The sequence below is a fragment of the Acartia tonsa genome, chromosome 8 (assembly GCF_053477335.1).
Source record: "Acartia tonsa isolate MP-2025a chromosome 8, ASM5347733v1, whole genome shotgun sequence".
NCBI lineage: Eukaryota > Metazoa > Arthropoda > Copepoda > Calanoida > Acartiidae > Acartia > Acartia tonsa.
The window spans coordinates 44157836-44184666 of NC_137267.1; the positions used below are offsets into that span (position 1 = coordinate 44157836).

Genomic DNA, 26831 nt, shown 5'->3' on the forward strand with positions numbered 1-26831 from the left:
CAGAATAAAAATGTAATTGTGAATTAGTGATAAAATGAGTTTTAAAGAATAATTTTACATCACATAATTCAAGAAATCGTCACTAAAATGATAACTTAGGCTTATTGATTAAATAGCAAGGTAATTGTTTTTTTGTTTTATTGTCCCATTTAAAGTTTTCAAAAGAACTTTTGTGTTTTATGCATTTGGTCATCATGCGCATGATTTAACACTTTATACCTAAGTACTTTATACAAAATTTTTACAAACAAATATTTTATAGGGCTGTTATTATATAAATATTACTAGCGGCTGCACCCCTAGAACCTAGGGGCTCTATTTTCGAAGGGATATTGAAGACCTAAAAATAGCCTAAAACCAAACCAAGACTTATTTAAAACCATCATAGGACCTTTAAGAAGCAATATCACTGTAAAGGAGAACCATATCGGTACAGCGGCTAGCGATTTACTTCGCTACAGACAAAAAAGCTTACATTATATAGGACTAAACCTCGATTATAAAACTAAAACTTTTAAAAAGTATATTGAATAGGAGCATAAGGACGAGGTACGTACAACAGGTGTAACTAGAATCTTAATTAATTCGAAAATAAATAATCGCATTTTCGGCTTTTTTTTTGTGTGTGTAATCACTACTCCTCAAAATTCAGCTGATATTACGAAATATTCTTTTTTAATTTAATTAAGTCGCTGGGGGGCTAAAGATATTGAAAATCACTCATTGTTATGTTTAAATGAATGAATTTAGAATAAATGTGGATATTATTATGGGGTAAAAATTTTCGTCAATTTAGGCTGCTAAAAGGAACTTGTTTATTGGTCAGTTCGTTCATCTAGTAGGAGGGGAATGGGTCTTTATTTTAGCCCGCTGCAAGTTTCCCTTTTTTAGAGAACATGAAATTCTGGTGCAATATCCAAGTAAATATATATCTATTTTTAGATGGGAGGTATATCTAGCTCTCAACGCGGGGTGACAGAGGAAGACAATGCTTCGACAACGTCAGTTTACAGGTTAATTCTTGTCTCTTTCATATTTATAAAACCACAGTACCTACTTTTATCAGGAAGGAAAGGGAGACAGTCAAATACCTATCAAAATTACTTCTTAGAAATTAAATATGATATTTGTAACATTTCTTCATATTTAATCATCTAATTACCGAGATTAAATTTAACAATATGTAGGTACTTCTATGTTAAAAATTATTTAGATTTAGGAAGGTTCTAACAAAATAAGTAAATATTGAATTAGGTTTATTAATTCGTCAAATAAATTGAAATATGAAATGTCATTTTGAAAGAGAAGCTAAAATTTTGTATGAAAAATGTATACGACATGAATCTATGAAGTAACTAATTCTTGCTTAACGATCTTGATTTTTATGGTCAAAAGCCTTTCAAACAACCAACCCTTTGATTGCTCGACCTTTGAGTGAAAGTCCCAACCTTGCATGGTACTGAGTTGCGACTATTTTGGGCCATTGCAAGGCATTGACCTTTTCCTATTCGTTAGCTTAACTACTAAAGATATTTTTATTGAAATTTGATTGGTTGGTTCATTAAGTTGAGTGTCAAAACGTTTAAATCAATAATTGTAATCTACAGAGAGGGAAATTTTGTGTATCATCATTGGGGATGTGCATCAATAATAGGTCATTTTCTTATCACTTTAGAGTTATATATTATAATTTTTTTTTATAATGAACTAATTGCTGCGCTACTTAATGACAAAGTTATACTCGGTTTGAATTATGAGATTTAAGTTGATTTAAAATCCATTATTATAATGTTACATCAAGTTAATGTCATATTTTCATATGAAGGTATCCCCCAAGGTCGGGAAACTATTTCTCCACCCACTTTATCATGGGCGGAGAAAAGTTCGATTCCCCACAACCAGAATCATTTCTCTTTGGCGAGAACACAGATCTAAACTATTTGGGGAGTAAACCTGTTCCATTTCCTTATCCGCCTCCTCAGGTATGTGCTCTTGTTTTTAACATAGTGCAGTTCAAAGATAAAATGTTTCTGATATCGACTATCTACAAAAATCGATGACCTTTCAGGGCTACTAGCGGCCAAACGACTAAACCTATATATTAGTATGTTAGAATAAAATTTTAACTGACAAAAGGAGGCCTTTAAATAATCGGGAATAGCCTTGACTCAACAACGCACAGCTATCTTCAGTGCAAATAAATGCAAATAGACGTATTTTACTCGATTTTTCTTCATTCAAGCTTTCCCTGTGCATCATTGGATCTTGGCTATCCAGATTATTTTTAGGTCTTGAACTTGAATTATTTTACCGTGAACTGCACTAGATCCAAAAACTTAAAACTTAGACAATAAAAATATATCTTAAATAATGCTAATTTTTGTATACTTGCTTTAAAAAGAAAGTTTAAAGCATCGAAGCCTGACAATATTACGAAAAAGATTATTTTATTGATTAATTTCATATTTATTTATACTTTTTATTCTCCTTTGTAAACTGCAACTAGTATTTGATTAAGGCGAACGAACCAACCAAAACTCTGAAAGCTTTAATCAACATACGAAGAGATTCTTTACATTTCACCAAAGGGCCAGGTAAAATTTTTTTTATTTGCTAGATACCCAAATATAAGTAATACATGTATCTGTGGTATTTTTTTTTGTTAAATGATCATTTATGAAATATTTTGTTTTAAAACGGTGTAGTTGGACTTTAGTAATCACAAATGACATATATTTAATAAATATAAATATTTATTTATGAATTAGATTCATAACTAATCAAGATTACATAAAATACCTACATTAATACCTAGCCAGGGGTGTATATTCTGCACAAGATTAATTTTTTTCCTGGTACAAATTTTTTTATTCTCCCCCCCCTTGTTTTTTTCCACCAAGGAGGGGTGTGGAAATACAAAAATATTTAAGAACTTTATATTTTATTCATTTTATCCCCTCACCACATATTTTTTAGTTTTTTTCACCAAGGAGGAGTGGGGGTATGGAAAAAATGTTCTACTTAATTTTTATATTTTTTCCCCCCTTTAGCAGAGTCAATTTTGCAGAATATACATCCCTGTACCTAGCTTAAATCGTTTATTTTTCACAATTATATAAATTTTTTTTCTTATTGTAGAACTTGTTTTAAAAACAGTTTAATTAGAGGTTTGGAAAGCTACCTAGTTTATTCATAGTAACTAGCGTCTACGCCCCTAGCCTATAGGCCGCTCTGTATTATAAGAGGCATGGGAGGGACTAGAAAAATAGCTTTAAACTTTCACAAGACTTAAATCTAAAAATAGAATTGCCTAAAACCATCACAGAAGCTATGTGAACCTAATCCTAAAAAGAAAACTCAATTGGTTTAGTTTTTATTGATAGCTTAAGCTTCAGATAATAAAAACCTTAAAATTTTATACAATAGGTATTATGTTTTAGATTGGAAGGATGAGCCCGGGAAGTACAATATTTCTTTTACATTTGATGCAGATGTCAAGACTAGTATAACAATTTACTATCTGGCTACAGAAGAGGTAATATCTTTATTATTTGATGCAATAACAATATCCAGTATTACATTGAAACTGATTGATATCCGCTGGATTAGAACTGGTTTTCAGCCATACTGAAAAATCCTGTATATTATCGTAATACAGACATTTTTTCACGAATATTAAAATAGATTTCATAAAATTTTAACCAGTTTTGTTAGACCTGACCTTCGGCCCATCGGGAAGAACAAAACTGGTTAAAATCTAATAATTAATTTCATTTTAATATCCACTTAAAGCTGTCTATAATACGATGCGATAAATAACTATTTCTATCTGGTTAAAGAAGAAATATTGTAATCTTTAGGTACCTACTTATTTTATGTAGGAATATTTTATCGTCGCAAATTCTTTTGTCAGCTATTTCCGTCTTGTTAATACAGATAATAACTTATAACATAGTTTTTTAAAAATTTTGTGATGAAATTTACCAAAAAAAAAGAATTGTTTAAAAAGGAATAACAAATTGTGTAGGTATGGGTTATTAGAAAGTTATATCCCTTTTTTTAATGGCTGAAAAAATACCTAACATTGTTTACTTATGTTTCTAGGCGACTGCAACAAGTATAACGTACACACCAAAGTATGAGCATTTACAGACACCCACATACTCCTATCCAAAGGGGGCGGGGCAGATTTTCAATCAGTTACAACATGTTTTCGAGGTAAGTTAGTTAAATTTTATTTTGATTTTAAATGTGTTCAATTTAATAGGTATTTCAATCAAAAATTTGTTTTTATCAAAGAATGGAAAATAAGATTTAATTGTCAAAAGCTTTTAAATTCGTTAAAGTTAGCGTTTAAAATAAGTAAGACACAAAAGGTAGGGGGCGGTTGTGACAATTTTGAAACTAAAACTACAGGAATTAAACTTAAAAATGAGATACAGCACTGAAATTTGGAATGACAGCCGCTCTAAAGAGGTACCATATGGAACTGTGAAGAAAAGTTGGTGAAACTGCAGCTACCGCTGTTTCTTCACAGTTCGACATTGTACCTCTTTAAAGCAACTACCATACAAAATTTCAATGCTGCAACTCTTTTTTTTGTTGAGTTCCTTTGACTTTTAGTTTTGGTTTCTAAAAGTGTCACAACCGCCTCCCCCCTTTAGATACTTTTTATTGAGATACCTTGGTATATATGTTGGTAGTTATATATTTATCAACTTAGTCCATTTTTTTGTCGGATGCTTAAGAAGAGGGGGCGAAAGTGACACTTTTTGAAACCAAAACTAAAAGTCAACTAAGGAACTCAACTAAAAAAAGAGTTACAGGTCTGAGATTTTGCATGGCAGTTGCTTTATAGGGGTAAAATATGGAACTGTGAAGAAACGGCGGCGCAACCGCCGAAAACCGCCGTTTCCCGCCGAAATTCTTTTGCCTTTTCTCGGCGGTTTTCGGCGGTTGCGACGCCGTTTCTTCACAGTTCCATATTGTACCCCTATAAAGCAACTGCCATGCAAAATCTCAGACCTATAACTCTTTTTTAGTGGAGTTCCTTTGACTTTTAGTTTTGGTTTCAAAAAGTGTCACTTTCGCCCCCCCCCCCCTTTCAATAAATAATCAACTGATTGAGTTCTCCTCTTTACAGATTCTTCAGATAGGTCCTGGGTTGGTTTGAGGCTATTTTTCTTATCAATTTAAAAACAAAATCCCTAGAATCTACGAACTTTGCCGCTATTCTATTGATAACCTTAGTTTTTATCTTTTTGCTTGGATCCTTGCATTTATACAAAAAATGCGAAAAATTATTTATTCAGAGATTAAACACCTGTCTGTTTTAGTTGCTAAGTATGTGTCATGAAATTATCAATGTAATAGTTATTTATTGCATCGTTTTATTAACACCTTTTCGTGGATATTAAAATAAAAAAAATATAAGATTAAAACCAGTTAAGTTAGCCCCAAGGGGCAGAAGGACCGGGCTAACAAAATTGGTATTAATTTTATGGTTTTTTATTTTGATATCCCCGGAAAGTTGTCTGTAATTAGATGCTATACTTAATTATTCAGAATGGCTGAGAACCGGTTCTCAACCACCGGATTTTAATCGATTACGAAGCTATACTGGAAAAGTTTATAATTCTTTTGTTTTTTTTTCAGCCTATCCCGATTGAACTGGAATTGATAGAGAATCGAGCCGAGGGTGTCCTCCCTGTTGTTATCCATTGTGTGGCTGATGAGGGGGATCAACCGAGACAGAGTCATATCACTGTTGGAGGTATTATTAAGGGGGGGGGGTGATTCAAATCCACCTCGGATTAATCCGCAAATTTTTTTTATGGGAAAAGTAATAATCCGGATTGTATTTTATTTAGGGGGTTGGGGGGGGGGGGGGGGCTATTCGATTCAATTTCGGATGAATCCACCATTTTATAATCAGATTCTGATATATTGCAGGGAACTGACGATTTTGTTTTTAAAGGGGTAATTTTGTTTATGATCATTTATGACATACACCAAATTATCGTCTATTGTCTTATCCCTTAATATCCCTGAGTTGACCCTACCTATGATCACTAACCATTGTTTTTATTTTTAGTAATTGAGAAATCCTGTGATGGTGGATTTAGTTTGAAAACATTGAAACAGAAATTGTTTGTTGATGGCCTGTGTTATTTGATACAGGTAAAATATTTTTTGGCAAAGCTCAATCTATCATATAATATTAGATAGGTATCTTTTTTCTATCATTATTAGGTATTTGATTAGTATGATTACCTAACTATCAAAAAAATATTTTTTTTAAAAGGAAATTTATGGAGTTGAGAAGAAAATCAGTGACGACAATTATGACGACGAATTTGAAGATTCAGGTTAATATTTTAATTCAATACTAAACTGAACTAAGAAGGGTTTCCCTTTAAGTGTCTAGTCGAGCACAGAACCCCCCCCCCTCTTTTTTTTACATAAATTGAAAATAATGAGGGATAGTTTTTCGTTTTTTTGTTTATACTTTAGCTCTGGTTAGGTTATATTGGGTGTGGGGTAAGTGTATCTTAAATATAGGCTCCATAGGGTTAGGGCCTCCGCAGGGGTAATACATAGTGTGTATGTGTGATAGTAGAGATATATTAATTATACCCTGTCAACATTATATTTAGGAGCAGAGTGTGTATGTGTGATAGCAGAGATATATTAATTATACCCTGTCAACATTATATTTATATTTAGGAGCAGGGTGTGTAGTGTGTATGTGTGATAGTAGAGATATATTAATTATACCCTGTCAACATTATATTTATATTTAGGAGCAGAGTGTGTAGTGTGTATGTGTGATAGTCGGGATATATTAATTATACCCTGTCAACATTATATTTATATTTAGGAGCAGAGTGTGTAGTGTGTATGTGTGATAGTCGGGACACACTGATTCTACCCTGTCAACATTGTATTTATATTTAGGAGCAGAGTGTGTAGTGTGTATGTGTGATAGTAGAGATATAATAATTATACCCTGTCAACATTATATTTATATTTAGGAGCAGAGTGTGTAGTGTGTATGTGTGATAGTCGGGACACACTGATTCTACCCTGTCGACATCTTTGTCTGTGCTACACATGTGCAGATTCACTCAGATACCAAGTAAGTACCAAGGAGGAGGGAGGGAGGGGACAATTGGGATTTTTATTACATTAGTCCCAAAAGTCTTAAAATAATGCTTTCTTATTGGTTGGCTTAATAACCTTTGGGGCTTTAATTGAATTTTGGTTTATTTAGTTGAGTTAATTGTTATCTACAGCAGGAGTAAATTTGTGTATCATAGGCAAAGGCAGACCGACAGATTTTTACTTATATTCAAAAACTTTCAATTCCTCAATATAATTATGTAATTCAAAAATAAATTAAAATTCCATAATGATGTTTAGGCCAGCAACTGCCCAATATGTCGGGCTCCTTTCAGAGCATTGCTTCAAATCAGAGCCCTCCAGAAAACAGGTATAATAATTGATTTAACTTAAGGTTTTAGTAAATATATTATAAGTATAGTATAACCAGCGGATACGCCCCAAGAGGCTCTATTGGGGGGGGGGGGGGGGGGGGCATTTCCCACTTTTAATTTTAGTTTCATACAAAAAAGAGTGGATTTTTTCAAGGAGCAGTTTCTCTTCGGAGGGGAGTTAGTGATTTCCGTCCAAAAAAAAAAAAAACGGTTAAAAACCTTCCCAGGACTTTATGAGAAGCTAGAGTGTAAAGAAAATCATAATGGTTTCATGGTTAGAAAGATCCTTCGGAACAAACAGACAGACATCATGTTACTTTAACAAATTAAAATGAAAATATTTGAATTTTAGGACATTCCGCGACACATCCTGCATTAGCTGCTGAGGAACAAACGGAAGGTGTGCCGCCAGGCTACGAAATTGTCTCACTTGTCGAGGCGCTGAACGGCCCCTTTGCCCCGCCGCCCCCACCACCATTGCCGCTAACAGAAACTGCCGAAGCAGCAAATAATGGCGGCAAAAAGAAGAAATCTAAACGGCGCGGTTCCAAAACTACAAGTGGCTCGGGAAGTGGTAAGGATGGGAAACGGTCGGCTGGGTCCAGTGATAAGTCGCAGCAGGATGATAAACTGCTGCCACCGCCAGCGGAAGCGGTCAATCTTGAGTTGACCGAGAGCCGGCTGTGCTTTGGCGGCGATGAGGAGGTGACTGTTGTGGATGAGAAAGGACCGAGAGGTGTACGCCGCAGTAGCGTTAAATCACAGGTAAATATCATATGCAGAATATAGAATATACGTGGATATTATGACAGAGGAAAAATTTCTTTAACTTAGGTTGCTAACATGGCATCATTTATTGGCCATTTCGTCCATCCTGTAAGGAGGGGAGGGTATGGGGTGGATAAATATTTTTGCCAGTTTACTTTATAAGAGTTCAACAAGATAATCTGGTGTAAGATCCAAGTTAAAATAATAAATCAATATTACAATAATTAACAACCATGAGTATGGTAAGAGGATCGTAAAAAATCCTCTTTGTAAAATTTTGGGAGAAGGTACCTAATGGTTTTAGATTATATAGATCAGGCATTGGGTACTTTTTTTCTTTAAATGCTGGAATTTTTTGTGTACTTTTTTATTCATCTTAGTTACATCTATTCTTATTGAGCTTATTATGTGAAGCTATAGGATGTTATTATTAAAATAAATTAAGAGATATCTACATGTTTTACTCTTAGTGTAAATACCAATGCATTTATTGTTAAAGGGAAGTAATTCCAGAGTCATGGAGGACAGCAATAAGATAAAGCTTGAAGTTCTTTCGCAGGTTGGAATTTTTAATTTTAGATAGGTATGTTAGCAAGAAATCATGATACTTACCTAATTATTAAAAAAAAATTTAATTTACAATGGTGATTATGTCCATTTATAAGTATCGCGGCTAGAAAATTAACATTTTTATATTTCAGTAAAAATAATAAAAGGACCTTCGAACATTTTTTAGTTCTGGAGAAAAAAGGATGACAACATCCATAAAAGCAAAACTCTGAAACTAACTGTAGGACATACGAACATAAACTCTTTTAGAGTGTCAGAGCTGAATATGCAAAATATAAATATAAGCCAAAATTGTTGCAAAACTTCTTAAATACAGAATACTGTTTTAGAACATACTGACATTTTTAGGACGTGATTATAGAGATGCTTTGCTTATGATATTGTACCTTATTGTAAAAGGAATCAGTACTCAAAAATCAAATCAATCGGATAATTACCTATATCACATAAAACTTTGTTGTTTAAAAAGTTATAAATCAACATGTTTAAAATTGACGTATGGTAACGATTATAGAGTTGCTACGCTTTCTAAATCTAAGAAATTTTTACATTAAAATCAAATACCTTCCTACCTACTTTTAAAAAATCTTAGTTTTTTGCCTTAGTGCGATGCACACACACACACACAAACTGTATTTTTGTGCAGGATTCTCTTGGCTCCATGACAGCAGAATCCGAGGTGGTCGAGGAGGATCTGGCCAGAGAAAGAGGACATCACAACCAGAAGAAGCTGTCGTCGGCTGGCAGCACCGGAGGGTCTACAGGCAGGCTTGGCAGCAGCTCCAGCAGCAGATTAAGGTAAATTCAGAGATAGAGAGGCGTCACAATGGGCTGTTTATTACACTAATTCCCAAAGTTTTATAATAGCATTTTATTATCCGTTGGCTTAAAACTTTGGGGAATTAATTGAATTTTGATTGCCTAGTTCATTAAGTTGAGTGTTCAAATATTTCAACCACTAATTAGGTATAATATACAGATTGTGTAATTTTATATATCATCATTAAAATCTTTCTAGTGCTCCGTGTAAAAATCATTTTTGTGTAGGCTTGACTCTGGAAGTGTTGGTGGAGGTAGCCGGGTTGAGCTGGTTCAGAAGGACCTAGCCAGGCAATATTTTTATTTTAATTTATATTTCACAAAGTAAAATTACCTCTGTCCGTCCATCTGTCTGTCTGACCGTCCGTCCGTCTGAAGCTTAATATCTCGGTAACTACTGAACTCTGAAAAAATTCCCTCCTCCCGCTCCAATTGTTTTTGCAAAAAAGTTTTGTTGTTGTATAAATGCACTAGGTGGTTTATATTCAGTGACACAATTTAGATTGAAAATTTTTGTAGTTTAACTCATTTTCTACTTTTAAAAGAATCATAAGGATTTGATTTAGCAGGTTGTCTGGAAGATCTGGTGGAGGTCACCAAGATGAACTGGATGATTATGAGGAAGAGGATAACAAAGAACCAACTACAGAAGATGAACTACTAAAGTGAGTACTCATCTTCATGGATCTAAAGGGATAAGACAATGGCCGATAAATTGACGTATGATGATAGAGAAACTACCCTTTCTGTAGATTACAATTAGGGGTTGAAACGTTTAACGTTCACTCAACTGAATGAACCAACCAATCAAAATTGAATAAAAGTCCCCCAAGTGGGTGAGACAACGTATAAGAAAACGTTATTATAAAACTTTGGGTACCAATTGGAAAGGGGGGGGGGATATTACAAATATCTTATAGACAAAATGAAACAATTTATTATAAAAATCGACTAAAACAATCCCATTATGAAGAAGAAGGTAAATGTACCTAAACTTTTTATATTTTTTAGTTTTAATTTGAATATTTTTTTCAGGGAAGATAAACTGTTTGACTCGTACAAGAAGAGAGATCAAATAATGCACTTGACAGGAAACTATCCATTCAATAAACAAACTTTTCCCGTATGGCTTCGAAACCGATTAATATCCGCTGGATTAAAACCGGTTCTTAGCCATACTGAAATTCTTATATAACATCGTATTACAGACAATTTTGCATGAATACCAAACTATTACAAAATAAAAATTATAAAATTAATACCAAATTTGTTAGCCCTCGGGGTCTAAAAAACTTGTTTTAATCTTATAAGTTTTCATTTTAATATCCGCTGTTATAATACAATGCGATAATTAACTATTAGAAATCCGCTTATTTACCACAGCAGATACACACAATTACCCTTTCTCTACATTTCAATTAGTTGATGAAAGGCCTTGACAATCAATTTCACGAAAATTCAATAAGGGTGCCCTAAGTTGTCAAGCCAACGAAAAAGAAATCGTTATAATAAAACTGGAGACTTGTGTAATACACAGACCAATGTCCCCTTCCTCCCTGTAAATAATGGATAACATTATCGCAATAGATGATGAGAGTCTTGACGCTGTTGGACGTGGACTAGATGATGCTGAGGGATATTTCTCTGTTGGCAGTGGAGAGGAGGATGAAGTCGAGGTAACCATGTGTGTGTGTGTGTGTGTTCTCCAATGATGATGTACAAAATTATCCTATCTGTAGATTAAAATTAGTTGTTGAAACGTTATTATAAAACTTTGTGGACCAGAGTAATAAACAGACCATTGTCCCCTCTCTCTCTGACTCTATAACTATAACTGACAGTTGTTCTTATTTAGATTGTTTCTATAAGAGGAGGAAATGTATTAAATGAGAACTTCCATCACCACATGAATTCTCCAAGATCATCGGATCAGTCCAGCCAGGTACATCCACAATTATGATAAACAAAATTATCCTTTTTGTAGAGTAAGTTTGGTTACTGTTATAGTTAGCAACAAATTAAGTTTTATTCAAAGTACCCAAAGTTTCAGCAAGTGAATGCGTGAGCATGATTGGAAAACTTTGGGTATCGTAATATTATTATTTACAGTCCAATGTCTATATCTTCCTGATAAAGAAGATTTTTAGATATTCAAAATCATCATGCATCCTTATTAGATATTATAAAGTAGTAATCTATTTCTACCTGCAGCTTAAGAACTCACAAACTACTGAACTGAATGAGTTTTCTTTTTAATGGAAGCTTTACATAGATCCCGGCTAGGCTATTTAATTTTTAGATGGTTTGAGGCTTTTTGGCCTCCTTTTTTACCTCTTTGTATGCAAAGGCCCTATATGCTAAGGTGCAGCCTCTATTAATATTATTAATGGAATTATTCACAGTTATCTATTCATATTAGGAATCAAGCACAAGTGTTAACTCCTCAAAACAGCTGTTGAAATCTAACAGCATAGCAGCTGTAGCTCCGCTGTCAGCTGGTTCTGGTCACTCAGTAGTCAGGCTGACCCATAGTGCTGCCGCGTCTATCAAAGGTACTAATATCCAGAGATCTATAGGAATAAGACAATGGCGATAAATTGATATACATCTCCAAAATTAGCCATTCTGTAGATTGCAATTAGTGGTTAAAAAGTTTGGACACTATTAGTTAGGAATCAACGTATCAAAACTCAATAAAAATACACAAACTATTTGAGGCAATGAAAAAATAGAATGTAAAACTTTGGATACCAGTGTAACTTACAGTCCAATGTCTCCTCCATCCCTGATTCAGTGACCAAATCAATTAGATTTTACTTTTTTCTTAAATCTAGGTAATTTTAAAGTAAAAAAAACTTGTTTTACTTTAAGGAGATAGTGTGAGTAAACAGCACAGTGGCAGCTGTAGCAGTAGCGCAGGTATACTCATTAAATCTCGACCTAGTAGCTCAACAAGAAGTGCATCCGCTCGTTGGGGTTGTGCAAATTATGGCTTAAAACCACGTCATAACTAAAGACTTGAATGGTTCCTCCTGCTGCTATGTCAGTTGCGCGATATTAATAGTTAGAGTATGGGGAATGCCTTGGCCCAAAACAGTCGCAACTCATTACCATACACATTTACCCCATAGCGTTACGGACTGACTGACTAACTGCCGGATATACAGTCAAACCGAGTTAGAGAGCTTTGCTACTTAAAATATAAATGAATCTGTAACTTGTGCATAGGAAGATTACATTATCAATCCGCAATTATTAGTTCGTTTATGCCAGGTTGCTAACATGGAACTCATTTATAGGTTAGTTCATTCATCCAGTAGGATGGGAGGAGAGGGGGCAAAAGGGGGGGTAAGGTGTATCGTCATTTTAATAGACATCCATGTAATTATATATTCATTGTTAGGTACAACATCCACTGGAGGAAGGCGGAGAAAGCCCAACAGGTCATCAGTAGCTCCTAGTCCGGATGAGGAGCCCTGCGATGTTCACAGCTAAACCAAAATATGTCCATTAAGATCCATGTTTCACCATTTTTGGGGGAAGATTTTAAATTGATCCGTATCCGATTTTTTTGGGGTGAGACTAATGGCTAATGAAAATTTAAGCAACCAAAGGCAGATTTTTGCACAATTATTGATTTGCTCTTATTATTATAGGTTCTTTTTTCCTTTTTTTATTACAATAAATGTACAGAAGTTTTTCTAGCAAACGAAGGAGTTTTTTTTTCATATTTAGTCTCATATTATTTAATCCAATAATAGGAGTGACATAAGTTCTGGGCTTTATGATATCTCCATACAAATCTTTATTTTCTTTCTAACCAATAATATGGTCGGATTTTTCTATTGGTTCAATTAGGGGATTGGGTTTCTAAACCTACTACCATGGATCGTCAGCTGCCGGTAAGCCTCAGGGAAATCAATTTTTTTTTGAATTTTAATAATCAGCTGAAATTCAAGACTGACCCAAATATGGCAATTTCTCTTTTCAAAAATATTTCAAAGCATCCAGACGGGTTTTAATTTGATTCTTACTTGCGGCTGCCGAGCCTTGATTACTATCTAGGTTTTTTTTTTAACGACTATTTTAGTTTCTGACTGAATTTTTTATCCAAAGATATTAGCTACATCTTTATTTGAAATGTTTTTTTTTACTTTTTTTCTCTTTAATTTAGATTGTGTATGTGTAATGTAATTGTACAATATACGTTTGAAAGTAAACTTACCTAATCATTTTTATAATCATAACAATTTTTAAGTTAAAACTTTATTTTATTAGTGAAACATATTAAATATTTTAATATTTTGTTTATTATACATAAATAGATGTATTTTTGTACTACCGTAAATACTTGAGTGAAAAATTAGATACGTTTTTACGGATCTAGTGCAGTTCACCGTAAAATGTTCATAGTAACGATTTATCCGAAACGGTATCAATTTTAAAGACGGCTAACGACCAAACGGTGGATCCGACAAAAGAAAGCCTAAAAATAATCTGGAACTACTCAATATTGCATAGTAATCTTGCAGTGAACATAAATTCGCAAAAAAGGCTTATCAAATCCGTTTTTTCTTCAGTGAAGCTTTCCCCGTGCATTATGGGATCTTGGCTATTCTTGGCCATTTAACACTGACAATGTTAAATGTGCAATGTTTGACAGCTAGCACTTAGCAGCCTTTAAAGTTCGTAGATTTTTTGAGATGATCGTTACCTGGAACATTTTACCGTGAACTGCTCTAGATCCCTTTTTTCTTGCCACCCTAGAAATAATATAGTTTACCATTATGTAATCAATTGTACCTATAGATTAAACTGTTTTCATTCTGTTTATTTCATTAACCTGAAAATGTAAACAAAATAAACAAAAATAAAGTCCATTTTAATTCAGGGAGGGAGAAGACATTGTACTGTTTATTACACTGGTCCCCAATGTTTTATAATAACGTTTTCTTATTCGTTGTTTTAACAACTTTGGAGACTTATATTGAATTTTTATTGGTTGTTTCATTTACTTGAGTCCACAAACGTTTTAACCACCTATTTTAAGCTATAGAAGGGGTAGTTTTGTTTATAGTCATTGGGGATTACATTAATTTAACGGCCATTGATTCCCTTTAGATTCCTGATTTTAATTTGTTTCCTACAACAATAAATAACACTTAAAATGAAATGTCATAGTAAATTTGCATTTAAATTTAAAAGATTTTTTATTCATAAAATTTTGTAGAATATACTTTTATTATTATAAATTAGATTTAAACAGGGATTTCTGTCGATTAGTGTCTTATTTTAAAAAAATTAACATCATGAAACAATTACTTTTTTAAGAGTTAAAATATTTATCGCATGGTGTTAAAGACAGCTTTCCGTGAATATTGTAAATAAGATTGAACCCAGTTGGGTCAGACACAAGAGGCCGTTAGCCCGGGCTAACAAAACTGGTACTTATTTAATTTTATAGTTTTTAATATACGTGGAAAATTGTGTTTAATACGATGCTATACATGATTGTTCAGTATATGGATGAAAACCGGTTCTAATCCACCGAATATTAATCGGTTTCGAAGCCATACTGGATTTTTAAAAATTAATTGACTCATCGTTTGAATTCTCTGTTTAAAAGTTTGTTTTTCTTATGTCTGAATTGATATTTTAGAAACAATCCTCTTTTTAATACTTTTTATTTATCTAAATTAATGTATTATTGTAAATACTTAGTATAATTTTGTACAAATACTTTATTGATAATAATTTTCCAGTCATTTTTATAACACATTATTTATATTTCTATTATTAATGTACATTTTTTAAAATTGTAAACATAATACCTATGTTGAAAGGGATAATTTGCAGAAAGGCTATTCAGCTACACTTAATCTTTCTAACTATTTAAATTCTAATAAAAAGCAATAATATTAATAGCAGTTTCATATTCCTTCCTTTCACATACAATATTTAACACATCGTATTATAGACAGCTTTCTGCGGATATTATAATTAAAATTATATAGTTAAAACCAGTTATGTTAGCCCCAAGGGGCTAAAGGCACGTGTCATGTAACTGGTATTAATATTATTATCATTTTTACTTTAATATTCATGGAAAATTGTCTGTAATACGATGCTATACACGATTTTTCAGTATGACTGAGAACTTGTTCTAATCCAGTGGATATTAATCGGTTTCGAAGCCATATTGGAAAATTAAATAAGATTATTAAAGGTTGGAATTTTCCTCCAAGTCTTTCTATTGTATGTCAATATCTTTTGACAAATAGGGAAGTCTAATCCTTTTAAATAAAAATAAAATAATTTCCTGCCCTACAAATGAAATTTTATCCCACTAATAGCCGACATAAACATACTATTCTGTCTCTTCAGATGTACAATGGGAGGAGGAGAAGCCAGGGGGAAGGAGGTGGGGATGGTGTGATGCCCCCTAGTGGTGGTGGTCAGGGGGAGGCAGGGATACGGAACGTGAGGATAGAATGTGATATTTGTCTGGATACCTGTCACCACCCAACTTCAACACAGTGCTGCCAAGCCCAGGTATGTATGTGCTCGCATTTAAACTTCTTTGTTGTCTTAAGAATAGGATAAATATATTCTTACTAGGGATGGCAATCCGTCAAATTTTTGGACCGGATTCGGATTCTTACAAGAATCCGTCCAAAAACGGATTCCGGATTCTTATTTTTGGCGGATTCCGGATTCTAGCAATATTTAAAAGGCTTTTTATTTAAGTGCTACATATGTCCTAAAAATTAATGTTTTTGGCGTTCTCTATAATTTACTTCCGAGAATCGAACCAGATTTTATATATAATGATGATAATCTTTGCCTTCAAAAATTGGGAGTTGAAAGAAAAAACTCAAGACGCTAAGTTTTGCCTACCAATTATGAATCCGAATCCGCTATTAAAAAACGGATTCCGGATTCGGATTCCAAAATTGACCAAAAATTGGGCGGATTCCGGATTCGGATACGGATTGCCAACCCTAATCCTTACATTAAAGAAACAGGATCTCTGTGTTTATGTCTGTGCCTAAGGTTCTCACTAACCGCTGAAAAGATATGTTTCTCCTTACAATGTAGCTTCTGAGCACTTCTTACTTCCTTATACAAAAAAATCACGCATGAACGGAAAAAGCCTAAAAACTATCCTAAATTATAAAAAATACATTAGGAAATGATTGTGTGTTGAAAAAAAATATTTTTTCCAACAATAGAAAGAGATTTTTTTATTTTTCTTACACACCTAGGTGAAGCCATGGCTGCCATCACAAGAATGTTAAAATCGTATTTTTGTTTTCATTTGAACAATTTCCAGAGTTAACATGAGTTTTATACCTTAAACTTTTCCTTTAAACTTGCTTGACAATCGTAAACCTTTAAATCAACACATTTATTAATGTGTAGGAGTACAGCTAGTCAGAAGTCATTTTTACCTGGAGGTTGATTGTGAAAAAACCCATGGCCTAATATAATTTTTTTTTTCATAAATGGAATAGTCTATACTTGAGTAAATTATGATATCAATTCTAGATTGGAGACGTTATTCTAACTAGTTCTATAACTGATTAATCTGTTTAAAAAATCTAGCTTTCTTTCTTTGAACTTCTTTGTACTTGTTTTTCTTGTCAAAATGATAAAATGATTTAACAAATAGCTGTTTGGGCCTTCTTAAACGAAGATCCAATGATTGTGATGAATATAAGCATCCATGATATTCTTCACAGCTCTATATGTTAAATACAGTGTGTTGTTTTTTATAAGAACTTTTTTGAAAGCAATTTTACCCCACTTATAGTTATCAGAATTCAATGATTAATGGCTTATTTTCTTCGTTTTTTAAGGGAAATTATGAAACAACCAAAAAAAATTACAGTTTTTGTTGAAAAAGCACAGAAAAGTTGAAAATTAAAAACTTAGGTGACAACATCTAAAAATGGTTTTAGCGCATTTTTCTTATGCTCAAATCTTCTACCCTTTGCAAGAAAAAAATTGGATTTTCAGTAGTCGACTTTAGGGGGCCAGTACTTTCTCCCTGATTGAGATATGGCCTTCAAACTTTGACCTATTCTAGTACATGTCCCCAATAGTATCTGTATAAAGGGGGAGGTCATTTTCTAGTAAATTCCGTAAAGGTGTGTGTGTTATAAGGCCTAAAAATAGTAGTAGAACGATAAGGTGCTCTATATATTTGTATTCCCTATTGAATAGAACAATAGGGAGCACCTTATCGTTCTACTACTATTTTTAGGCCTTATAACACACACACCTTTACACACCTTTACGGAATTTACTAGAAAATGACCTCCCCCTTTATAGCTCTATATCTCAACTTTAAAGCGTTTTGCAGCCATTCTTGCAAAAGGTAGAATATTTGAACATAAGAAAAATGCGCTAAAACCATTTTTAGATGTTGATACCTAAGTTTTTAATTTTCAACTTTACTGTACTTTTTCAACAAAAACTGAAATTTTTTTTGGTTGTTTCATAATTTCCCTTAAAAAACGAAGAAAATAAGCCATTAATCATTAAATTCTGATAACTATAAGAGGGGTAAAATTGCTTTCAAAAAAGTTCTCATAAAAAAAAACACACTGTATAAGGTATAGAAAATATTACAAATCTTAAACGGCAACCATGATTTTAAATCAATTTCTTTTTAATTTTAAGTGCTTTGCTTTAATGAATGTTGTCATCCTTATTAAATACAATTTACCAATGTATTATTTTTTTAGTAGCGAAGCTACTCTATAATTCAAAATGTCTGTTAGAGACAAAAAGGGGAAACATCATTTTCTCAGCTCCTATAAAAGATAGAAGGCAGAAACTTCTTGTAAACATTTAATCAATATGGAGCATAATTAAGTAGAAAACATCCATAGCAGTTTGACTGCTTTTAAGCCGCTTATATTTTTTTAGTAACAAAGCTACTCTAAAATTCGAAATGTCCGTCTATCAGTCCATCTGTTAGAGACAAAACGGGGTGGGGGGGGAGGAACGTGATTTTCTCAGCTCCTGTAAAAGATAGAAAGCTGAAAATTCTTGTAGCTATTCACATAAATATGGAGCATAATTAAGTATAACACATCCGTAGCGGTCAGACTGCTTTTTCTTTTCTTTCTTTTTATAACAGATAATCAGCTCTATAACTCACTTTGTCCGTTTGTCTATTTAACAATAGATTTTGTGCTTCGCTACCTGAATGGATGTTGTGAACCTTGTATTTTTATTTAACAGTATATTTATCAAAATTCAGTATTTATAAGTGGATTTGTAATTTAAAACATTTAGAATGACTCTTAGTCTTCTATAAACTTAAATAAGGGGGGGAGGGGGTGTACACTTTCACAGTAACAGTGCGCTCTGAGGCCCATATACAAGATAGAGCATTGAATTATAATACTATGGTACAGTCTAGAAATATTCTGCAAAACTTTTAATTTGGCGGCTTGGCGGCTGTCCACTGGTGCAATTATTCAGCTAAACTTATAATATTGAACATATGATCTTGTTTTATTTGGGGTTTGTTTTGGTTATTAATGAGAAAATATATCAACAGTAACAAAAAACTGTTGAGCTGCAAACTACCAGCCGCTGGCTGTGGCTATCAATAAATATTACAACAATTTTGCACCCTAACAGTTTTTCGTTACTGTTGATATATTTTCTCATAAATAACTAAAACACACCCTATGGTTTAAACAAAATTATTTTTAAAGTTGCTTCGCTACTGTAAAGTTGTTTTTATGCATAATGTCTTTTTTTGTAATAAGGGAAGATTTAGCCAACCTCCCTGGATATCCTTTTCTATTTATATTACCTCATATATCTAAGACTGTTTGTTAAAACATTTTATCATTTTGACCAAAAAACAAGTACAAAGAAGTGCAAAGAAAGAAAGGTAGATTTTTGGAAACAGATTAATCAGTTATAGAACTAGTTAGAATAACGTCTCCAATCTAGCTTTGATACCATATTTTACCCAAGTATGGACTATTCCATTTATGAAAAAAAAATTTGATTTTAGTCCAGGGTTTTTCCACAATCGACCTCCAGGTAAAAATACCTTGTGAAGAGCAGTTTTCCTACACATTAATAAATGTGTTGATTTAAAGGTTTCAGATTGTCAAGCAAGTTTAAAGGAAGAGATTAAGGTATTAATCATGTTTTAACTCTGAAAATTGTGTGTTTTAGAATAAAATTAGTATCTCCTCTTCAATGTGGTAAAGTTGATGGCGTTGCTAAAGTCAAAATGAAAAAAATTAATTTTGTATTATTTAAGGACTAAAAAAACTTTTCTTTGATACACTTTCAATTGTTTATGTATGTTTAACAGTTTAGGATGGTTTTTAGGCATACAAAAATATTTCGTGAGTTTAACCATATTTCAGATAATTTTGTCTCTTCTAATAAGTCCTGGGATGGTTTATAACTATTATAGGGGAGGGTTCCACCATCCTCCTAAATAAAATCGTTCAGATAAATATCCGGACCTTCTGCAGTTCACGGTAAAATATTGCTGGTAAGCAATATTTCCAAAAATCTATGAATTTTAAAGGCAGTAAGCTGCCAAACGGCTGAACGTACAGATCATGCCCGCACACTGTTTTAAGCGGCACAAGAAGGCATAATTATTTCGCAGTGCAGAGAAATGCACAAAAAAGACCTATTTTACGCGTTTTTTCTTCAGTGAAGCTTTCCCTGTGCATAATTGGATCTTGGCTATTCCAGATTATTTGTAGGCCTTCTTATGCCGCTTAAAATGGTGTGCGGGTATGATCTGTACGTTCAGCCGTTTAGCAGCTAGCAGCCTTTAAAATTCATAGATTTTTGGAAATATTGTAGATCCAAATATCCTGTTACTTTTACGATGATATACTTGATTATCCAGTATGACTGAGAACTAGTTCGTATCCAGTGGATATTAATCGGTTTCGAAGCCATATGAAAATTGTTTTAAAATTCAAATACTGAATAGGACTGTAATCTATAATTCTAATCTTTGATAGCAGATTTAAAAAAAAAAACTTTGAAATCAAAGTTACCTATTTTTGTTCTCTTTTTAAAATGGATTTATTACTACTTGGATCTTACACCAGATTATCATGTACATAAAGTAAAACTTGAAGCTGGCTGAAATAACGATATCCACCATGCACCCCCTTCACCCCATTTTTATTTCTCCTAATAGATGAACGATTTGACCAATAAATGATGTACATGTTAGCAACCTAAATTAACGATAATTTTTTCCCATGTCATGATATCCACATATATTATTATTGTGTTTTAGGCCTGCAGACATTGTGCTTTATCGTATGTCCTGCGGAATAAGTCTTGTTGGAGTTGTGGTGCTGATACAGAGGGTAAAACAGGACTCAGTCTAAATGAAAAAGTCAGGTAATGAATCCTTATAACATAGTAACAGGATGTCTGTTTGTTTTTACCGAACGATCTCCCTAACCACTAAACCTAAATAGTGCTCCTTTACAGTGTAGTTTCTCATAGGGTTTGGGAAGGTTCAAAACTATTTCGATGGAGTTTTAAAAATGGATGGTCGAATTCAACCCCCACCACTTCAAGTACCTCCATCAAGAGGCCTCTAGGGGCGTAGCCGCTATTTTTTTTATATTATATAGGTATATAATTAACCAACCAAAAAATTTTATTTATGATTGTTTAGTTTTTCCAAAAATCAAACTCTTTTATAAGATTTTAAACTTATTTACAGGAATGAGATAGAGCGCCTGAAGTTGACTGAAAAAAGTTTTCCAATTCATTGTGATCTCTGTAATCAAATAGCTAAGGTGATCCTTTTTACCTTTATATAATGGAAAATGTTCGTTCGTCCGTACATTCATCCTTGAAAGTACAGAAAGAGCAAAATGACCGGATGAATGTGAAAAAAATTAGATTGCTTAGGTACATATATAACCAATGGTCCTTTTCCACCTAAACTGTAAAATGTATAAGTCTTAAGCTTCGCAAATGAGTTTATATTATAATATGCATACTTAGTCAAATTTGCCGGCAATCATTTTCATAAAATTTTGATTATAGATTAGGGTGGGTCGTTTTTGGAATTTCACATTGGTAGACATTGGCAAGAGTTACTGGGCCAATATAAAACCCTGTGAAACTTGAAAGAGGTTTTTTTAATCCAAAAACAACGGGCGCGCGGGGGGTATAAAATTTGCCCGCCCCCTTATAAAACCAAAAATTGAAATTCCTTCAAACACAGGCATGTTGCATATCAAAATGACCGCATTGAAATGCTGATTACAGATCTTAAACCCGTTTTGAAAAATATTGATTCAGTCTGAAATGATTTTCAAATAACCTACCAAAATGAACAATTTTGACTAAATTTGCTGTTTTTAGGTACTTAATGAGATCTTATTCGAACTAGGAGCAATATTTTTCAAAACGGTTTTCAGATTCGTAATCAGCATTTCAATGCGGTCATTTTGATATGCAACATGCCTGTGTTTGAAGGAATTTAGATTTTTGGTTTTATAAGGGGGTGGGCACTTTTTTTATCCCCCGCGCGCCGGCAGCCATAAGAGCCAACTTTTTTTTTGAAACTTGAATGGGACTTATTATACATATACAGTGTGTTTTTTTTTATGAGCACTTTTTTGAAAGCAATTTTACCCCACTTATAGTTATCAGAATTTAATGATTAATGGCTTATTTTCTTCGTTTTTTTAAGGGAAATTATGAAACAACAAAAAAAATTACAGTTTTTGTTGAAAAAGTACAGTAAAGTTGAAAATTAAAAACTTAGGTGTCAACATCTAAAAATGGTTTTAGCGCATTTTTCTTATGCTCAAATAATCAACCTTTTGCAAGAATGGCTGCTAAACACTTCAAAGTTGAGATATAGAGCTAAAAATGTATACAGATACTATTAGGGACATGTACTAGAACATATCAAAGTTTGAAGGTCATATCTCAACCAGGGAGGGAGTACTGGCCCCCCAAAGTCGACTACGGAAAATCCATTTTTTTAAGAAAAATGCGCTAAAACCATTTTTATATGTTGACACCTAAGTTTTTAATTTTCAACTTTACTGTACTTTTTCAACAAAAACTGTAATTTTTTTGTTGTTTCATAATTTCCCTAAAAAAACGAAGAAAATAAGCCATTAATCATTAAATTCTGATAACTATAAGTGGGGTAAAATTGCTTTAAAAAAAGTGCTCATAAAAAAAACACACTGTATATGACTTCCACAACTTATGATAACAGTAAAATCTAAAAAAAGGGGGAAATGGGCCCACCCTATTATAGATACCACACTTAATAGAACAATGGATTAATTGTTACTGGGATCTTACACCAGATTTTCATTAACTCTAATAAAGTGAAACTTGTAGCTAGCCAAAATAACGATCCCCCTTTCTATCCCATTCACTCCCTTCCTACTTAATGAACGAACTGTCCCTTAAATGATGTCCATGTAAGCTGGGAAAAAAATTCCCATATCATAATATCCATGTATATTATATCTATTTATTTAGAAAGGAGTGCGGACAACGTGTTGTGGGGGACGAGCTTGTAGGTCGTGTGCCAGAAAATTTACAATTATCAACAGGTAAACATATTTACATTCAACCCAGGAATCTAAATACATGTAGTACGATACTCGACATGATTTTTCAGTGAAAGTGCTAACCTAATATATAACCATATTCATCAATTCAGTATGGCTTAGAACCGGTTCTAATCCAGCTAAAATTAATCTGTTTCGAATCCATTGGAAAATACATTTTAATCGTTAATCAATATGAAATGATTGTTTTTGTTCAGGACGTGTTGGAGTTTAAGTTGTCCAGGTGTTGATAGTATCCTAGAACCAAATAAAATTCTTGACAGCGCTGTTGAAACCTTCCACAGGACTGGAGCTTTACATCAGGAGCAATTACAGGTGATTAGAACTTTTTTTAATTAGCTTAGCTTATGTATTCTTATAATAAAGTAACAGGATGTCTTGTAAAAGTCTGTTTGTGTATGCCAAAGGATCTCGCTAACCGTTGAACCGATATGGTTCTCCCCTAAATTGAAGTTTCCCATATGTCTAGGGAAGGTTTTTAACTATTTTAGGGGAGGGTATCTCCACCCTCCCAAGAGAAATTATACTTGACAGAGCTGGTGACACCTTAAATAGGACTTACCCTTGTCAGAAATTAATCATTAATATCTTATTTTCTTATGTGGGGAGTTTTATACTAGAATAGTTATTTCTTTCATCGTATTATAAACGGCTTTCCGCGGATATAGAATGAACAATTATAAGATTAAAACCAGTTTTTTTAGCCCCGAGGTGCCGAAGGCACGGGCTAAAAAAACTGGTCTTAATCTTATGATTGTACATTTTTGTATTTGTAGAAAGCTGGATATAATACGATGCTAGACATAGTTTTTTCGTATGGATGAGAACCGGTTCTTATCCACCGGATTCGAATGAATACGAGAAATGATATTTCATAATTTTTAACAAATCAAACATAAAAAAAAATTAATGGATCATGATCAATTTACTAGTTTAACGTTACGACAACATAACTTTAAATGCAGCTAGCCCCGCAACGGCTGTCAGCACAGTCTCTGTTTGCACACTAATAGAATCATAATTGAAAGTTCGAAAACTACACACCACACATAAACAATCAAATATTATCATATTATTTAGAAACTTGAAAACGTACCAGTGAACAAACAGTCCGAGGATTCGAACTCGTTGCCCTCTGGACAACAGTCAGATAACAGTTCTGAGTTGAGTAAAAGTCAGTCCAGAGTTGATGAGGATCAGAATTCAGAAGATGACGTCAGTGAAATAAATGCCGATTCCCCGCAAAGGGTAAGTTATTTTGTCAGATAGGGACTTTGGACTGTTTATTGCACTAGTCTCCAAAGTTATAAAGTTATCTTATTCGTTAACTTTACAACTTTTGAGACTTAATTGAATTTTGAGTGATTGGTTCATCAAGTTTTGTCTCCAAACGTTTCAACCACGAATTGTAATCTACTGAATGGGTAATTTTATATATCATCATTGGGGATGTACATCAATTTATCGGCCATTGTCTTATCCCTTTATATCCCTGATTTAAACATAGTTTTGTTTAGAATGCTACCTTTAATGATGAGTCTATGGAGCTTGAGTCTGATCTGGAAGCTGAAGCTGAACGTCAATACAACCAAGATGCAGGTGATACTATTGTTTGCATGCACAGAGTTCCCCAGAAGGGGGTATGTAAACGCTTTAGGGGGTGATAAAAGGGGAAAGTCAGTTCTTCCTAATATGTTGTTCCTCTGCACGCTTATGTGTGATAACATTATACGACCAAGTTATAGCAACGGTCATGCCGAATTTTAGCTTTCTACTCCTGTTTCAGTGTCTTGGAACATATATCTTTACGAGTGAAAAAAGTAAAAAAAAGTAAATAATTCATAACGATCGTTTCTGACCGACGTACAGACCCAACCTTGCTATAAATAAGCTGTGCTGATGGATTTATTACTTGGAAAGTGAAAATTGGAACTGGCTTAAATAACGATTCCCCCTTTACCCCAACCCTTCTTATTCTTCTTATTAACAAACTGACCAATAAATGACGATGGAAATAGCAAAAAAATTTTCCCTGTCATAATATCCAAATCCATATATATGCTACATCCATTGCATTGCTGGGCTGTTAAAAAAGTTGTTTTATTTTAGAAGAAGTGGATGATCCAAACAGTACTGAAGAGAAGTCAAACAAATCAGAAATAGTCGTATCTGATGAAAGTGACAGTGAAATTCAGGTGATTGTGTCTTAAATAGCGAAGCTACTCTATAAATCACTTTGTCCGTTAGTCAGTCCGTAACTCTATTTGGGAAATATGATTTTCTCAGCCGTTATTTATGATAGACTGCTAATTTTATTTTGTGTAGATTCCCTAAACCAAAAATTTGTAGCGGGCTAAAATTACGATCCTTTCCCTCCCCTTCTACTCTGTTCAATAAATGACAGGGAATTAATTTATTTCATAGCAACTTAAATAGACGTAAATTTTTTCCCTGTCATAATATCCACGTATATTCTTCATACATTTTTGTAAACTATTCTAATAGTAAAATATTTAGGAAATATCCCCTGAAGAAGTTATATCAAATGGTACTTCTGATACTGTTGATGAAGCAAACAATTCTTCCGGTGGTAAAGAACCCTCCAATGAGAAGGCTAGTGAAGAAAATGGAGAACTAAATGGCGCAATAGTTAATAATAACATAAAAAATGAATTAGAAGATGGCGAAGTAGTAGAAGATGACTTAGCTGCTAAAGTAGATGATGAATTTATAGGTAAAAGACCTGCTGGAGACGACTCTAGTGAATCAGCAACTCCTTCAACAAAGAAAAGAAAGATCAGCAAGGAATTACCTTCAGAATTCAAGTGCGTTGCTTTGGGTGATGTTGATCTAGTTTTGGGCGGGGATAACTTTATTCTTCTTCATGTTGAGAGACTTTGCAGCAGTGCCTTTCCTCATAATGTTCACATTAATTCAAGAAATGTTCAGGTATTACCTACACTATTTTCCTTGTAATAAAGTAAAAGGATATCTGTTTGTCTAAGACCCAAAGTTTTATTACCTACCTCTTTATCACAAATCTTCGAGTAATTTAATTAGATTTTTATTGCTCGGTTCCAGGGATAAGGGATAGGAAACCTGGCCATTAATTAGGTCCCGGCCTAGATTCTAAAGGGATATTGCAACTATTACAAATTACTATCAAACTGGCGGACGCACCCAAGTAGCTATAGCTCTAAACCAATAAGAATCGGCCTGTTTTTAACAACCAATCACCAATTGGCGAAAATTTTAGAAGCAGACAATTCTCAAAAAAATAATGATTTCGTCTGCTACTAAAAAATAAATATAAATGGTGTTAGATCACATTAGCTTAATTATTAAATCTGCTTAGAGTTAAACATTAGAAAAGGGCCATATAGAAAAAACAAAAATAACGGGATTATTTTTTGGAAAGGAGGTAGCTACGAATTTTCATTTGGTAGTTTATAAATTAGATGTTGTATTTTGAATTTTAAAAATTTAATACGGAATTGATACAACATCTTAACCCTAATGTATGTACAATACAACACAGTACAAATAT

The 26831-nt window shown here is 33.3% G+C and overlaps 3 protein-coding genes across 5 annotated transcripts in view; all 3 read left to right on the forward strand.

Moving 5' to 3' along the window:
* Positions 1 to 7536, forward strand: part of LOC145327050 (SET domain-containing protein SmydA-8-like) — a 51687-nt gene extending 44151 nt beyond the window's left edge. Inside the window, exon 20 of the transcript XR_013882042.1 lies at positions 7517 to 7536. The gene's annotated coding sequence lies outside the window, so the exon portion shown is untranslated. The remainder of the gene's footprint in view (positions 1 to 7516) is intronic.
* Mrgn1 (Mahogunin ring finger 1) lies at positions 1 to 16038 on the forward strand. 2 transcript variants are annotated; one of them, XM_080170562.1, is made up of 22 exons: positions 1 to 120; positions 943 to 1013; positions 1826 to 1982; positions 2519 to 2594; positions 3441 to 3535; positions 4105 to 4218; positions 5656 to 5773; positions 6095 to 6180; positions 6305 to 6368; positions 7035 to 7138; positions 7423 to 7492; positions 7849 to 8261; positions 8764 to 8823; positions 9481 to 9632; positions 9882 to 9944; positions 10220 to 10318; positions 10689 to 10742; positions 11239 to 11329; positions 11509 to 11595; positions 12073 to 12205; positions 12525 to 12572; positions 13057 to 16038. In XM_080170562.1, exons 2-22 carry the CDS (start codon positions 943 to 945, stop codon positions 13146 to 13148), a joined length of 2247 nt encoding a protein of 748 aa, XP_080026688.1. In that variant the 5' UTR covers positions 1 to 120; the 3' UTR covers positions 13149 to 16038. The 2 variants fall into 2 exon arrangements, with proteins under 2 accessions (XP_080026688.1, XP_080026690.1); XM_080170564.1 differs by having other exon boundaries at positions 10223 to 10318.
* The window catches only part of LOC145327046 (uncharacterized), a 27242-nt gene continuing 16394 nt past the window's right edge, over positions 15984 to 26831 (forward strand). For both annotated transcript variants that reach the window (XM_080170556.1, XM_080170557.1), the window contains exons 1-9: positions 15984 to 16205; positions 20962 to 21068; positions 21400 to 21475; positions 23193 to 23266; positions 23482 to 23599; positions 24365 to 24532; positions 24802 to 24883; positions 25394 to 25479; positions 25802 to 26233. In XM_080170556.1, the coding sequence (XP_080026682.1) occupies positions 15984 to 16205; positions 20962 to 21068; positions 21400 to 21475; positions 23193 to 23266; positions 23482 to 23599; positions 24365 to 24532; positions 24802 to 24883; positions 25394 to 25479; positions 25802 to 26233 (1365 nt within the window). The remainder of the gene's footprint in view (positions 16206 to 20961; positions 21069 to 21399; positions 21476 to 23192; positions 23267 to 23481; positions 23600 to 24364; positions 24533 to 24801; positions 24884 to 25393; positions 25480 to 25801; positions 26234 to 26831) is intronic.

Excerpts from the sequence above, each read along its gene's own strand:
- Mrgn1 (XM_080170562.1), top strand. The coding sequence starts at position 943 with ATGGGAGGTATATCTAGCTCTCAACGCGGGGTGACAGAGGAAGACAAT. Across the intron at positions 2,595-3,440 it reads ACATTTCACCAAAGGGCCAG|ATTGGAAGGATGAGCCCGGG; the intron begins GTAAAATTTTTT and ends ATTATGTTTTAG. Across the intron at positions 6,369-7,034 it reads CGACGAATTTGAAGATTCAG|GAGCAGAGTGTGTAGTGTGT; the intron begins GTTAATATTTTA and ends ATTTATATTTAG.